General features: G+C 46.0%; 1 protein-coding gene across 9 annotated transcripts in view; it reads right to left on the bottom strand.

Annotated features, from left to right (window-relative positions):
* Positions 1-238: 238 nt before the first annotated feature.
* The window catches only part of FARS2 (phenylalanyl-tRNA synthetase 2, mitochondrial), a 659,092-nt gene continuing 643,707 nt past the window's right edge, over positions 239-15,623 (bottom strand). For all 9 annotated transcript variants that reach the window (XM_066376963.1, XM_066376966.1, XM_066376958.1 and 6 more), the window contains one exon: positions 239-531. In XM_066376963.1, coding sequence (XP_066233060.1) covers positions 393-531 — 139 coding nt within the window. In that variant the 3' untranslated portion in view covers positions 239-392. The remainder of the gene's footprint in view (positions 532-15,623) is intronic.

The following is a 15,623-nucleotide window of genomic DNA, read 5'->3' as shown; positions in this document are numbered from 1 at the left end:
TGTCTAGAGTCTCTGATATCCCTTTGTGTGGCCTCACTCATGACATGGGGGGGAGGGGGGAGGGGGAGTCTGGCAGCAAGAAGTCATGCCTGTGTGTACACAGTGTACAACCCAGGGCCCGATTAACCATACTAAGTACCAGCGGCCAAGCTTTTCTCAAAAGAAAGGAGGAAACTCAGACATTATTACCCCCTTTTCACCCCTTTCCCAAAATAAAAGACAAATGCTGTGTCAGCAGTTTCTCAAGAGTGAGCCTTTATTTTCAGAAAGTCCTAAAACTACTGACCCTGGCATCAAAATGTGACTGATGACCATTCCACAAACAACATCCTTTTCTTCCTTCAGCAAATCCCAGAGACCCGAGGGGCCATGGCCTGGCTGCCACGGTAACATCAAAACCTGCCCTCCACGGCCAGCAGCCGCACAGCTGCCTCCTGCACAGCCTGGTGGATGTCCGTCACCTCCTGCTGGGACAGGGTTCGCTCCATGTGGCGGTACGTGATGCGGTAGCAGTGGCTGATCTTGTGTGTCCTAGAGAAGAGAAGAGAAGAGAAGAGAAGAGAAGAGAAGAGAAGAGAAGAGAAGAGAAGAGAAGAGAAGAGAAGAGAAGAGAAGAGAAGAGAAAGGCAAGTGTGTGAGGGACATGCATGTTGGCCACCTGCAGGAGAAGTACCACCAGCTCTGGCTGGACCTCCCAGCCCCAGTGAAGAACTGAGGACAAGCTCTGGGGACCAGCAACATGGTACAGCAGAGCTGTGACTCCTGCCAACAGCTGCTTCTTTTGCAGACATCAGCGGAGGTGGTTGGCAGGGGATTACTGGCTCCCACTGTACCAGATGCATCCAATCCCCTGGGAAGGAAGCTGCTTACACATCTGATTTCCTGGGCCAAACTCTGGAGCTAGTAGTGTTTCAGCAGGTTGGAGGTGGCTCTGGGTTTCCTGGCTTTTCCTAGGCTGCCAGGGGCTTCTGAGAGGCAGATGGGGCTCGGGACCAATGCCAGCATCCCTCTACCTTCCTCATGTCCTAGAAAATAACCATGTTTGGAAAGTACACTGCCGTGGCATTGAGGCCCAAGACTGGCCCCTGGCCCCAGCAGACCTGGCACCCAGAGAGCTCTGGTGTGCTACAGTAACTCTCCCAGTAGCCCTGTGGGGCATGGGAAATGCATAGACAACCATAGATATGCTATGTAGACCATTTGTGCCACCTCTGTGCCATGCAGATAAGCACATCAAACCTCTGCTTTCACCAGTGGTGGTGAGTGATGTTCATAGAACAGCTGGGGGACTCTGAACATGCAGACACAGAGCAGGAATGCCTCTGTTCGCATGATAGTTGTTAGGAAATGTTGGCAAGCAAGAGCTCAAAAAAAACTCAGGGCAGCAGCTGGCAGAGCCGGCCCTCTGGGAGCTGCCCCTTAGTGGCTGTGTGGCTGAGGTCTGACACCGCCCCCTCTGGGCACTTCTGTTTCTCCTCTTCAGAGACACATATACTCCTCCTGCCCAGCACTGGCACAGGGGTCAGTCCCTGCCCCTCCCCACTGCAGACAAAGGGGCTGAGGCAAACCCTGTGCACCCAGGCAGAGTCCTCTGGATGACATCAGCCACGTGTCAGCCTGGCCATGTTCTCGCCCACAGGTGAGGCTGTGCTAGGCCTTCAGCAATGCAGACCCTTGAACAAATGGGCTTCTGGTGGGATCCCTCCTGGGCCACTCCCATGCTCCACTGGTCCCCATTGTTGCCCCCTGTATCCAGAACCTTCTCTCCAGAGGACTCCTGATGCTTCACAAACTGGCTCTCAGTGGGTCCCTGTCTCCTCTTTCCCCTCTCCTGCCTCTGTTTAGTGCCAGACTCCTTGCTGAGTAGAAGACACCAGATCACTGAAGCATGTGCCCCAGGCTGAGCTTCCCTAATGAGCTCCTTTACCTCCTCCCAGCGTTTACTAGAAGGAGGAGGCCCAGGTGGTCAGTGACCTGGTGACTGACCTGGTGACCAAGCAAAGTTGTGAAGATGCTTCCCTGCAGAGAAGGGCACCGCCCTAGGCACACTGCAGGGCTCTTCCCCCGCAGGGCCAGGAGCATTTCCTCCCTGCCCAGTCCCTGGGGGGCCCCGCCCTCCCTCCCTCCCCACACAGGAGCGGCTGGGAGTTCACAGCCTGCAGTTCTGGCACAGGCTGTGTACACGTCTCATTGAGGCAACTGTTGTGTTTTTCCATTGGTTTGCTCTCAGTTGAAAAGTTTATAAGATGGCCACACTGCTGGTTCAGATTTCCAACCAAAGATGAATGGGGGAAAATTATCCTCTTGTTTCTGTGTGTTTCAAAGACGGCTCCTGAAAGGATTCTCAGGATTCAAACCACTTTTACAAAACATTTTGATGAGTTAAGTGTAAATTAATCCTAAATATATGGATTAATTTTATAAATTGAGAGAGGAATATTTGGTGATAATCCAGTAAATTCAACTGATAATCAACCAGGTTTGCTTTTTCTGAACATCACTGAACAGAAAAAGGAGACTCTTTTATTTGTTTTCTAGATGTTTCTGTTTGGAGCTTTCATATGGTGGGGTGTACGCCTGTCCTTCTGTTTGCTGGAAACTGGTCATGAGGGGACCCAGGACTCCCTGCTCCTGAGCAGTGGGCTGTCCACACAGACCACAGAGCCACGGAGCTGAGGGCTGCGGCTCATTGCCAAACAAGAGGATGGATCCCTCAATGGGAGGGCCCCGGTCAGCACCCAGCCACCTGCCCATGAGAGAGCTCTTATGATTCTTTTCTGTTACTTGTGCCACCTCTTGTCGACCACAAGCTTCTCACCTTTCCTCTGCCATGACCCCCACTGGCCCTCTATAACCATAGCAACAGCAGACGTTCATGTAGCTTATTACGTATGAGACACTGTTCAAAGCCCTTGCACATGTCAGCTCATTTAAGTGTCACAACCTCACTTTATATATATATATATAGCTTTACTGTCCCTGTGAAACCAATGAGGAAACTGAGGCACAGAGAGCAGAAGTAATAGGACCAAGGTCATGCAGCTAGTGCACAGCAGGGCTGGATTCAACACAAGGCACTCTGGTAGGACCATACAATGGCGCCACCGCCGTGGGAAAAGTTAAACGTTGAGTTACCATGTGACCCGGAAACTCCATGCCTGGGTATACACCCAGAAGTGAAAGCGGGTGTTCAAGAAACCCTTGTTCAAGAGTGTTCAATACAGCCCTGCTCACAACAGCCAAAGGTGGCAATGGCCATGAGTGGATGAATGGGTAAACAAAATACAGTACATCTGCACAGTGGGTCTACACAATGGAATATCCTTCAGTCATTCAATGAATGAAGCACCGATACACGCTGCAATGTCGGTAAGCTGCAGAGACAAGCTAGGTGAGAGAAGCCATCACCAGACATAACACACCACATATTGTATGATTCCATTTATATGAAGTGTCCAGAATAAGGAAATCCGTAGAAATAGACAGGACATTGGTGGTTACCAGGGGTTGGGGGAGGGGAGATTGGGGAGAAACTGTTCAATAGGTACAGGGTTTTCTTTTGGGGGTGAGAAAAATGTTTTGGAACTAGACAAAGGTAGTGGAGGCACAACATGTACTAAATGCCAATGAATCTTATACTTTAAAAAATGGTTAACTTTATGTTTGTGAATTTCACCTCAAAAATACACACACACAGGCAATTTAGCTTCAGAGCCCAACTCTCAACTCCTCCACATTCCTCATTGCCTCTCTTTCTCAGTCCAACCTCCTTCTTCTGCCCCAAACCCCCCTGGGAAGCAGCAAGGTTTACAAACCAATGAGAAGGATGTAACTTCTTGTAATTGTTCTGCTCAAGAAAGAGATGAACTGGGCCATGTTCCTTTCTAGCCCTGCCCTTTGCTAAGGGGAGGCATGGTGGAGCGGAAGGTACCTTAGGTGGAGGGGGAGCACTGCACAGGGGGGCTTCAATCAAGTCTTTCCTGCTCTAAAGGCCTTTAAAAGTAGCTGGGAAGCTAAGTAGCTGGGGAAGCAAGAGGACTGCAGGGAGACCTGGGGGCTGGGCTGGGGGCTCTGTCCACTCCTGTCACCCCCAAGTGGGCTGTAGCCCTCAGAAGCTACAACCTTCAGGACAAGAAGCCTTCCCTGAAGGAGATAACAGTCTGCATGACAATATGGGGTTTTTAAAGGCAAATAAAAGTTTTTTTAATTAATTAATTTGTTTTAATGTACTTTACAACTTCTACTCATATGCAAAGTGAATGAGAATGCCCATACTGAGTGTGAGAAGCCAAATTTTATTACAACGCATTTGAAGAGAGATTCTAAACTTTATTTGGTGTTGGAATTTCATTTCCTTGGGATATTGGCTAAAATGAATTGGTTGCTGGCAACTGCCTAAATTTTTAAAAAGTTTTCCATTGATGAGAGAGAGAGAAAGAGAGAGAGAGAGAGAGAGAAGCAACAACTTGTTCCACTTAGTTGTTCCATTTAGTTGTGCACTCATTGATTGTTTCTTATATAGGCCTTGACTGGGGATCGAACCTGTAACCAGCACACAGGATGACAGTTTAACCACGGAGCACCTGGCCAGACCCAGAACCTGAATTTCTAACAGAGACTCTAGTGTGAAAACCTTAGGATGGCTGGGTTTCCAGGGCTTCAACTGTCACTAGTTCATTCACAGGTTCATTTAGTTGTGTGACAAAGAGTAAGCGCCGGGCTCTGAGTGAACACCCAGAGCCAGCCAGCTCACCCCACGGCCAGTGCAGCACTAGGGGGACCTACATGGAGGCCAATCCCAGTCCCCTCAGAGCCAAGACAGGGTCTGGCCAGCACGGCCACACCAACGCTGTCACAGTGACACCTCAGTGCCCACTCCAACCTCACACCCTCTTGAGGTTCTGCTCCTGCGGCAAATGCCTGTTCCCTCTGGTGCTCCCCCACACGCACTGACCTGGGGCTGTTTGTCTAGCACAGTGCTGGGTGCCACGAGAATGCAAAAGGGACTTACTGTACTTCCCCAAGTATAAGAAGCTCCCATGTAAAAGATGCGCCTTAATTTGGGGGCCCAAAATTTGAAAAAAAAGTATTACATAAACTTATTGAACTCAAGTTTTATTTATCATAAAATTAATACAACTCCTCATCACTGTCAAAACTCCCATCCATTAGCTTTTCCTCATCTGTGTCTGATGACGAATCACTGTCTTCAACAATGAGCGCAAAAACAAGCGCGAAAAAGTGGGAAATGCAAGTAAAAAATCTACAACCACTGTATAAGATGCACCCAGTTTTTAGAACCCAAATTTTTGGGGAAAAAGATGCATCTTATATATGGAAAAATATGGTAGCTTATCCTTAGAGGTATCTTATCTCTAAGGAAGAGAAAACAGGACAACACAGCCCAGATTCACCATAAAGAGCTAGGCACGACTGACCACAGTGCACGGCTCTGCCCCCGCCCCTTCCTCACCTGCTTCCAGCCAGCTCTCGGTGTGAGCAAGTCAGCCTGGCTCAGGAGACTGGAAACCTGACTCAGATTCCTGAAATTTACTTCCATTTGGACCCTCTCCCCTGTTCTGTCTGGTGTGACCATCACATCCACCCAACCCTACCGTCATGTGTATGTCCAGCTGCTCAGGTCCTAACAGAGAGCCAGGGCCAGAGGGTGGCCCTGCACAGGCAGATGAGGGAGCTGGGAGGGCGGTGGCCACAGCAGCGGCAGGATTCTGTATTTTGATGCCTCCTTCTCCCAAAGCCCCAATCCGAGGCCTTAAGAAAAGGATGTATAGGGCTGCATGTAGTCAAGTCTGGATCAGTAAAGGGTTGCCAACAGTTTAAATATTTAAAAAGGATCCTGTCCCAGGTATTTCTTTTTTTTCCTTAGCAACTAAGTGATAAAATTAACAAGTTTCATAGTATTGCTGCTCTCCAGTTCAGTACACGAGGAGAGACTTTCTGAAAGAACTCGGGACTTTGGAAAGTGTCACTGGGCAGAAGGAACAGTGGTCAGACTGCTAGTGAGGGCTGGAAGACTTGTATTACACAACCACTTAGTTTACCCTGGCACCCACACAGGCTCTGAACTCGAAATCAAACCCTCCATGGGATGCAGCCAAAACCCAGCTCCTACAACAGCCACAGTGATCTGCTTCTCCATCTGTGACAAGAGCAGCTACTTCATGTTCTTGGACGGTGTACTGGACGCCTCCCAGAATAGATGGGTTAGGACCAGCAGTCATTGCAGATGCCAGCTATTCAGGCAGGGATTTCTCAATAGGAGGGAAAGTGCTATTGTGGGGCAAGTTCCATTTTCCGAGTAATGAAAACAGGATGTCCAACTCACTCTTAGTTTGTCTCCTGCTCGTGTGGTGGGAGCTAGTCGGAGCCTCATGAGGCCGACAATTGGTGTGCCCAGAGCTCCAGGAGGGTGAGACCCGCAATGCTTCCACAGGCAGGGTTTCTGGCAGCAAGAGGAATAGTGTGATGAGAAAGGGTGAGCAGCTCTTGCTCAGGGCCATCCCAGAAACTGCAGAAGGAGGCGTGGTGGAGTGGGGAAGAACCCAGAGGTTGCGTCAGAGCCCTGGGTTTCAATCCCCATGCTAACCTTCCACTGCATCCACTGTCTGTTTTCCTATCCCTGTGAAGTGAGGATGGGAACACCTGCCTCCTAGGGTTTGTGCTGCCTGAGGGAGGGTTGCTGAGGCCAAGCCTGGCGCCCAGGATGGGCCTGTCACATCTTCCCCTTTTACTTATGGGGCAAGGGTGGGGAACTTGTATTTTCCATGAGTTTCTTTTAACTGCCCTTAACAGGCTTGGTATCTGACTGAGTGTCCCTCCCTGAGGGCATGAGCACGGTCAGCTTCTGCTGGAAAGGGACGCGAGGCACGGAAGTCAGGGAGAGAGCTCAGGACCAACCACGACTTAAAGGAGAGCAGTCTGGAAGCTGAGCAAATTACCCTCCCTTCCATCCCCATACTGAAAAAAAGAAAACAAAAAGGAGAGAGTGAAACTCTGGTAAGACCTAGGCTCCAATGACTACACGGCTTCCCCTAGTGGCCCGCCTTGGGGTGTCCCACACAGAAGGCTCGCTGGTTTGATGGGAGGAAGGAACAGTCTGGGAGGCAGGAGACAGGCCCCAGTCCAGGCCCCAGCAGTGTCTCTGGGCAGGTCATTAACTTCACCCTTGGGAGGGCTGGACTAACTGGGCTCGGAGGCTCCTTCTGGCTCTCATGTCAGTCCGTGTCAGTGTGAGACGGGTTCTAAAGTGAGTGCCCCTTTGCAGAACGGCCAGCGGCCAGCCATCCTCTGCCAAGCCTGCACGGGTGAAGGAGGAGGGGCTGTGGTTCGGGGGAGTTTTCACACAGGCCAAAGCACAGATACAAGACGCACTAGTGATAAAAGCAAGAGGGCAATGGTCGGCCTAATGAGGGGGGTCACAGCTTGGCAGGGCCCGCCTGGGAAGCCCCCTGTGGAAGGCATCTCCAGCTATAACAGACACTCTGGACACCTGTTAGTCCCTCTCCACCAGACTACTTTCACTCCAACCCCCGCCCTCACCGCAAACACTCATTCTCTCTGAAACTGTGAGGTTTGCCTTCTCATCCTCAGAATGGCCTGTCTGAGGCCTGCAGTTCCCCATGGGCATTCTGAGCACCCCTGTTCCCCCCCCCCCCCCTTCACAGCAAGTGTTGGAGGCACCTCTCACTGCTGCTGCAGTTGCCATCTCTTCCCAGAGGGACTTCTGTTCCTTCGAGTCAGTCACAAGACACCACACCAGATGGTTCTCTGACAGTTACTGCCTTGGGAAAGATGACTCAACTGCAGGCCACGATGGGGGGACGGAGAGGAGCCAGAGCTGGGAAGGAGAGCTTGCCTAGTGCAGCTCAAGTAGTCTCATTTCCGAACCTGAACCCCCAGCCATCGGAACATTGGCAACTTCAGAGTCCTCAGAGACACATTTTGCAGGAAAGAAATGCCTCCTCACATCAGATGCTTGCCAAGACCTCTGGAAAGTTTCAAAGCCCACCCCCCGGGTCTTTACCCATCAATCCCAGCAACTTTCCCGGTACTCCTGAGTTAGTGTCTCATGCTGCGCACCTCAAGAGGAAAGAGTTTGTGCTCTTGCCTCCTGGAATGCGGCCACTGCTCCTGGTCTCCACACGCTGGTATACAGGAAATGACAGCTCTGGGGAAACCTTCCAACAGACTTTCCTACGGAGAGGTCTGGGGCACAGCTGCGCTGCTGCCGCTCCTTCTCGGCCTCAGCATCTTGGGCCTGATCTTATTCTCTGATCCCTGCTCTCATTCTAAGATACAGATAATAAACTCACAGGATTTCTGAAAGGACTGAATGGAAAAAAATACATACAGGCAGTTCCTGGGTTATGAATGAGAGAGGTCCTGCAGGTTTGTTTCAGTTGAATTTGTATGTAAGTTAGAACAGGTACACTTACCTATTAAATGCAACTTGGATGTTTGTCTTCACATAGCATTTATTTTTTCCTTTCTGTACACATAAATACTGAAACATTGCCAAACCCACAGAACCTGTCTCGTTCGTAACCTGGGAGCACTTGCAAAGTTTCTGTGTGGCTCAGGCTGACAGCAGACAGTTGGTATTATTATTTACATAGCTAGAGATTCAGGACCTGAATAACTTTAGACAAATTACCTGAACTTCATTTTCCTCATCTGTAAGAATGATTACTAACATAATATTACAACGTGGAGAAAACCTGAAGACATTATTAAATGAAATAGGCCAGGCATAAAAAAACAGTCAAACATTATAATTCCACTTATCTGAGCTACCTAGAGTATTCAGATCCATAGAGACAGAAAGTAGAATGGTGGGTGCCAGGCAGGGGTTGGGGAGCTATTGTTTAATGAGAACTGAGTGTCAGTTTGGAAAGATGAAGAGTTCTGGAGATGGACAGTGTGACGGGACCCGAACAATGTGAATGACTTAATGCCATTCAACTGTACACTTAAAAATGGTTGATGTGGTACATTTTGTTATGTATTTCTTCATCACAGTAAAAAATTTGAGGATTGTTGACCCAAAAACCTAGCTGACTATTACTAGAAATGAATGGAAACACACATTGATATTAAAATAAAACCAACAAAAACAACAGCTTCGCCCTCTCAGGTCACTGGTATGCATGTGGCCAGACTGCTGCTTCAAGGGTGTAATGTGACTGGTTTCCATCCTCCCCAGGTAGCTATCGCCCTGATTTCATTAAGTTAGCAACTAAGCTGCCCTGCAGTTTCCGCAAGCAATTTATTAAGACCCTTTGCTCATAATGCTGTAACAGGGGGTTTGACCAAATTTGAAACATTCTTTTCAACTATTCCATCATCTTCCCAACCACCCTTTTACATTTCTAACAAAGTTGAAGTCAAGTCTCATTTTGCACAGATTGCGAAGCTCTGTGCTTTTTGGTTGTGTAGAAAATTTGGAAGAAATGTTATTTTTCTCCCTGGCAGAGTGAACCAAGCCAAAGTCAACAGAACTAACGAACTCTGTACTGTTCGCGGGCAGTTTCCCCAGCATACAGACCCTGGTGGGGAGTCAGGTCACAACAGGAGACTGTGATAGGAGAAGTGTTACATTTCCAGCCCTGTCAATTGATCAGCAATTATTTATTCTGTACTAAGGTAGATTTTGTGAGGAATGCAAAACAGAATACGAGTTGCTTAATCAATACATAAATATTCATGAAGTGGCTGTTCTGTGCACAACACAGTGGCAGTGTGAGGGGGAAGTATCCCAAAATAGTACAAAGGAGGGTTAGGCTAAAGTACCACCTATTTGGGGGTTAAGACATTTATACATGAAAAGAGAGCTAACATGACAAAGCCATTAAGGCTAAATAGTAAATGGATTACAAAGACTGTAAATAACTGACTTATCAGAACAGACTGGTAAGGGAGATGAGATTAGATCTAGAGCTTAAAGCAGTGGTAGTCAACCTGGTCCCTACCGCCCACTAGTGGGTGTTCCAGCTTTCATGGTGGGTGATAGTGGAACAACCAAAGTATAAATAAAAAGATAGATTTAACTATAGTAAGTTGTTTTTATAAAGATTTATTCTGCCAAACTTAGCAAAAATCCGACATAAAGTACTTGGTAAGTAATTATTATTATATGCTTTAACTTGCTGTAACTCTGCTTTATAAATTTTATAAAGTAAAGTTACTTCCTTACTTTATAAATCATCATTACTGTGGGACCTGTGGGAGGTTAGAAAATTTTATTATTAACAGAGATATAAAAGTGGGCGGTAGGTATAAAAAGGTTGACTACCCCTGGCTTAAAGGATGTATAGGATTTCGGCAGTTGAAGGCCATGCAGTGCCTTTGACTATGTTGGCAGTGCAGGGCGTTCATTGTGGTTTTTTTTTCTCTTCTATTTCAACAAAGAACTGTTGAGTGAATGTCCTATAAATGGGTGCATGGACAGCTGTCCACAGGATGCAAGATCTTCCAGAGAGGGTCGTGTACAATTATATCTGGAAGTCGGCTTTGGTCATGGTGAGGTCAGGAAGGACTGACTCTGCCTGGGGGAAACCAGAACAGTCTCACCATCCAGTGCCAATGGAACTGAGGCTCGGAGTATGAGACATAGTTTGGCATGTGGATAAGTGGTACAGGGGCAAGGCCATTCTGCAAAGGCACAGACAGGATTGTGAGCACACACAGGAGGCTGAAAGAGGGGTGAGGAGTTCAGAGTGGCTGGTATGGGTGGGTAGAGAACAGAATAGAGAAATGGTGGGCAGGGGGCTATGGGCCGAGTGGGCTTACAGAGGTGGGCCTCAAATACCTGGTTCTAAGAACCCTCAGCTGAAAATCCATCATCAAGCACAGAGCTGAAGATCAGGTCCCTACAGCATCCTATGAAAGGCTGGCAGGGCCTTGCTTTAAAATAGCTGCATCTAGAGGCTAGTCCTCAGTTAATTTCACATCTCATTCTAAAATAATAGAGAGTTACTGAGATATTATGGTATCTGGTATGAACAGCCACCCAACCAAGGAGTATGTTGTATCTATCCTCTATTCATGAGTAGAATGACCCAGGATTGTTTTATGTTGTATAGCTTTTTCTTTAGCAAGTAATGAATGAAATAGGCTAATAACTCAGTGTCTAGTTAATTATGAATAAATTACATATTAATAAAGAGAAATTTATATACATTTCCAATGACATCATTATTTTGCATATACTTTTGAGGAGGGACTCTCTCTCTGGGTCTAATTAATAGCACCATCTCTTGACAAATAGTGAGAGAAAGTGACAAAATAGGGACTTGGCTGGCAGAATTTCCTTATCTACAATATTCTAGGCTGAAATACAGCAGTGATATCTTGATTAAGTATTCATCATACAAGCAACATATTTATGGAATCAATGAATTCCAAGATAAGGGACTCTAAAGATTTTCTGGTCCATGCTTGAGTATTTCTACAAAGCCTTACATTGGTTTACTTCTGGGGCCACTGCAGGCTGAGATGGAGCTCCCTTTCACATTGAGTTGACCTGTGCTTCCTGTCTACTTGTTGGTTCTGGGTCCAGCCCAGTCCTTCTCCCCCGTGGCAGCCCTTCAAATTCCTCAACTCACTATCAGAAGCAAAGCAGCATAGTGGCCTTCGCTGGGGACTCCCAAGACCACTGCTGGTTAGAGTAGGAAGGGACCTTGGAGGCAGCACATGTCATTATTAACATCATTGCCTCCAAGTTTAGACAGACATCTGTCTGTCCATCTGCCCATCACTCACCCATTCCATTCATTCATTTGTTTATCTCATTCAACAAATGAAGTGAACATCTATTATATGTCATGTATTCTGCTAGGTCTCTTTCTAGAAAAGAAAACAAAACAAAACAGAACAAAAACAAAAAAATGTGCTGACCTCATAAAGCTTGTAGTATAGCATAAGTGACGGGCATTAATGAAAGAATTACAAGGAAATCTAAATTGCAACTATGCTAAACGGTTGGAAGAAGAGGTACAAAGAGTACTGAGGCTATATAAAAGGGCAATAACTTAGATGAACAGGTCAGAGAAGGTTCCCTGTGCAGGTGTCAGTGAGCTGAGATCCACAGAGGGCAGGAATTAGCGAGGTAACAGGTGAGCGGGCTGGTGGTGGGCAAGATTCCTGGTCAAGGGAATGACATGGATAAAGGCTTGTGAGCTGAGCTCAAATCCTAATTTCTCCTCCTCTGAGCTGCATAATCTTGGTTAGACTGCTGATCTTCTCACTAGGTCTCGGTCTCCTCATTTATAACATGGAGAAACCAATCCTGCATGTCCAGCAGGGGAAGCCATTCCCAGCTCAATTTAGGGTAGTCACTATGAGCACCGTCTCCTGAGGATCTCATGGTTTAGGTCTTTCTTTTCTTTTTAAGCAATAGAATACCAGTCTCTCTCCTATGTGACACCCTTCAAGTTCCCTCTAAATTCCACAGTATATATAGCTTAGCTCAAAGCAAGGCTGCTTTAGTAGAGGATGATGTGAGGTCCTACCCACCAGCCTCGGCTTCCTGCCCACAGCCCCAGCCCAGCAGCTTCTCAGAATCCCCTGGCCTCTGAAGAAGGCAATTTCAAAACCACACCACCTTCTGCAATAAAAAAATGCAAAGCTCAGAGAGGCCATGAGTAGTTTGCCTGCATTCATCTCAAAATTTACAAATCCAAGTAAAATTTGTGTAAAATATGATTGGAGCTCATTTAGGGGAACACGTTCTTCTAAATAAAAAGAAATTCTTGCTCCCATGGTGCGTAAAGGCAGCAAGATACAGCAAAGAGTAAGCAGGCCGAGGAGATCAGAAACCTGGAATTTCACCCTAGAAATCCCTTTATAAAGCAAGTGACTTAGGACAAGTCCCTTAAGGGCTCTGAGCCTCAGTTTCTCTATTTTATAGAGGAGGTGATAATTGTCCTGCAGTATTAATGAGAATTATCAAGTTTTTAAAGCACTTTGTAATTGTAAATGACTATTTAAATTTAACATGATAAAAGAGAGATTTTAATTTTATAATTTATTGTGGTGACACTGGTTAACAAAACTATACAGGTTTCATGTGTATAGTTCTACAACACACCATCTGTACAGTGTTGTGCATCCACCACCCCAAGTCAAGTCTCTAATCATGACCATTTTATAAACAGCCAAACAACATTTAGGGCTAAAATTGGTGAGGAAATGATCTCAGGCGTCCCCAAACTACAGCCCGCGGGCCACATGCAGCCCCCTGAGGCCATTTATCCGGCCTCCCACCGCACTTCCGGAAGGGCCACCTCTTTCATTGGTGGTCAGTGAGAGGAGCACTGTATGTGGCAGCCCTCCAACGGTCTGAGGAACAGTGAACTGGCCCTCTGTGTAAAAAGTTTGGGGACCCCTGAATTCCACATGTATTAAAAGAAGGCACAGCATAAAGTAATAAAATACATTTTCTGATGTGGCTTATTGTTGGTCTTATACAAAGTCTTAAAAAAAAAAAAAGGATGTCCAATCAGCATTTGAGAACAAAGCAGTATCACACAGCCTTCGACTCAGAAGCTGCTGGAATGACCACACTTACTACTTCTTAGACCAGAGTCACGGCTCAGTCCTAATGGTTCCGTCTACCACCGAGAAAAGCACACGGCTGTCCCACACCACCTCTTCCCCTGAAGAGCTAACACAAGGAGACCACACTTACAGAAACTTGTTCCAGAACCTTGTGCAACTTGTATACAGAAACAATGTTTAAATTCCAAATATGGATAAAATTTAAAGAAAGCTTTGGGCCTTGCCATCACATACTCATTGCAAATTAAAAATACTTTGTTAATAATAACTAGCAATGAGGGATGGGATGGGTGGAGGTGGAGGAGAGTATGGGGTGATAAATGGTCATGGTTGGAGACTTGACTTGGGGGGGGTGGACGCACAATACAGTGTACAGATGATATGTTAGAGTTGTGCACATGAAACCTGTATAGTTTTGTTAACCAGTGTTACACCAATCAATTCAATAAAAAGAAAAAAAGAACAACAGTAGTGACAATAAAGAGAATTAATGGTTATAAGTTATGCAGCTTCCAGAACACTGTACCCACACAGTCTTGTGGTTACGATCCACGAGGACATCCTGAGGCAGAAACTGTCACCTCCTTTTGCAGGGCAGGGAACAGGCTCAGGAAGATGAAGTGACCTAGGCCACAGCTAGAGTACGACCCAGCTGGGACTTTCTTCACTTCCTTCTCATTAAACTCTGCTCCTCTTTTTGTCCAAGGTACTGTTAGCTTATTAATGCCCACGGCAGTCACTGTTAATTGCTTTTAAACCAGGTGCCACAGTCAACAATCATTACTTACCAATTAAATTACAGAATACATTTAGAGATATGACTATGACTTGATTACACAAAGGGAAAAAAATAAGTTCACTAGCAAATATTTCTTAACGAACACGCAGAAAGTATAAGCAAAGCGAAGGTGAAAGAAGAGAGAAAAGGTACTTTAAAGGGAAGAAATGCATATTAAATGCTAGGCACCTTACTGTATCTCATTTTATCCTCATCATTAGTAGAAAATAAGGGGAAGAAAAGCCAGAAAGAGCAAAAATATAAGGTTAATGAAGACAAAGTTAGAGCTGGGAAACAGAGAACACACATCTGCAGGTTGTGGGTTGAATGAGTGGGCTCAGAAGCTTGATTAAGAACTCATAACCACAGTGCAAAGAAACCTGGTCACCTCAGTGGTTTGCATCGCCTCAGAAGAGAAGAGGCTGTAGCTCTCTAGGGCAGCAGAACTTACCCAAATATAATGTTCTAAAGGAAGTTCTCAGGTGGAGTTTCACACAGCAAACTTTAACAATGGCTGTGATTTATGGGTCACTTATGATGTGTCCAAGGTGCTGAGCTGAATTACATTCATCTCTCATTTAATTCTTATTATAATCTTATCAATAATGGGAATTACATCCTATATTTTGCAGGTGAGAAAAACCATAGTTTAGACAGGATAACAGTGACTTGCCCAGGTCACTCAAATAGCAAGTAACAGAGGTTGGATTCTAACTTAGGTGTCCAACTGCCTCCAAAACTATGCTTTTAATCCTGGGCTGGGGATATCACCTGGTATTCGAGGCCTTATCATTTAACTGTATCACTATTGTAAGGTAGTAGTGGGTTTCATAAGGCTGTTCCCTTGATGAAACTTGAGGGAATAGTCCTAAAATGTACTTCTATGAGAAAGCAATTTTGCTTGGGGCCAAGGGGATGGTTATTTCCAAGTACCCAGCTCCTTTGATGGTCTGGCTATCTTTGTTACTTGGATAAATCTGTTGACCTCTCCAGTTCTCAATAAAACAGAAGTAATGCTATTTGGTCTTAACTAGTCCCTCAGTTAGAAACATACTGAAGTCATATGAGCAAAGCATGGTCAGCAGCTTGGAAGAAAGTACTAATAAAGTAAAAGTCAGAGTCAATAAACCATTTCAAATATTATTGAATTGCTCGTGTCCATTTTCAAACTCAGTGAAAAGAACTGTTCTCTTTTTGGTATTTTCCAACTTCAAAAAAAAGATATCAAGTTTACATTTCTGGTATTCTGGAGGAAACAATCAATTTT

This window comes from Saccopteryx leptura, chromosome 3, assembly GCF_036850995.1.
Source record: "Saccopteryx leptura isolate mSacLep1 chromosome 3, mSacLep1_pri_phased_curated, whole genome shotgun sequence".
Classification (NCBI taxonomy): Eukaryota; Metazoa; Chordata; class Mammalia; order Chiroptera; family Emballonuridae; genus Saccopteryx; species Saccopteryx leptura.
This window is presented reverse-complemented; position numbering and strand designations above follow the sequence as displayed.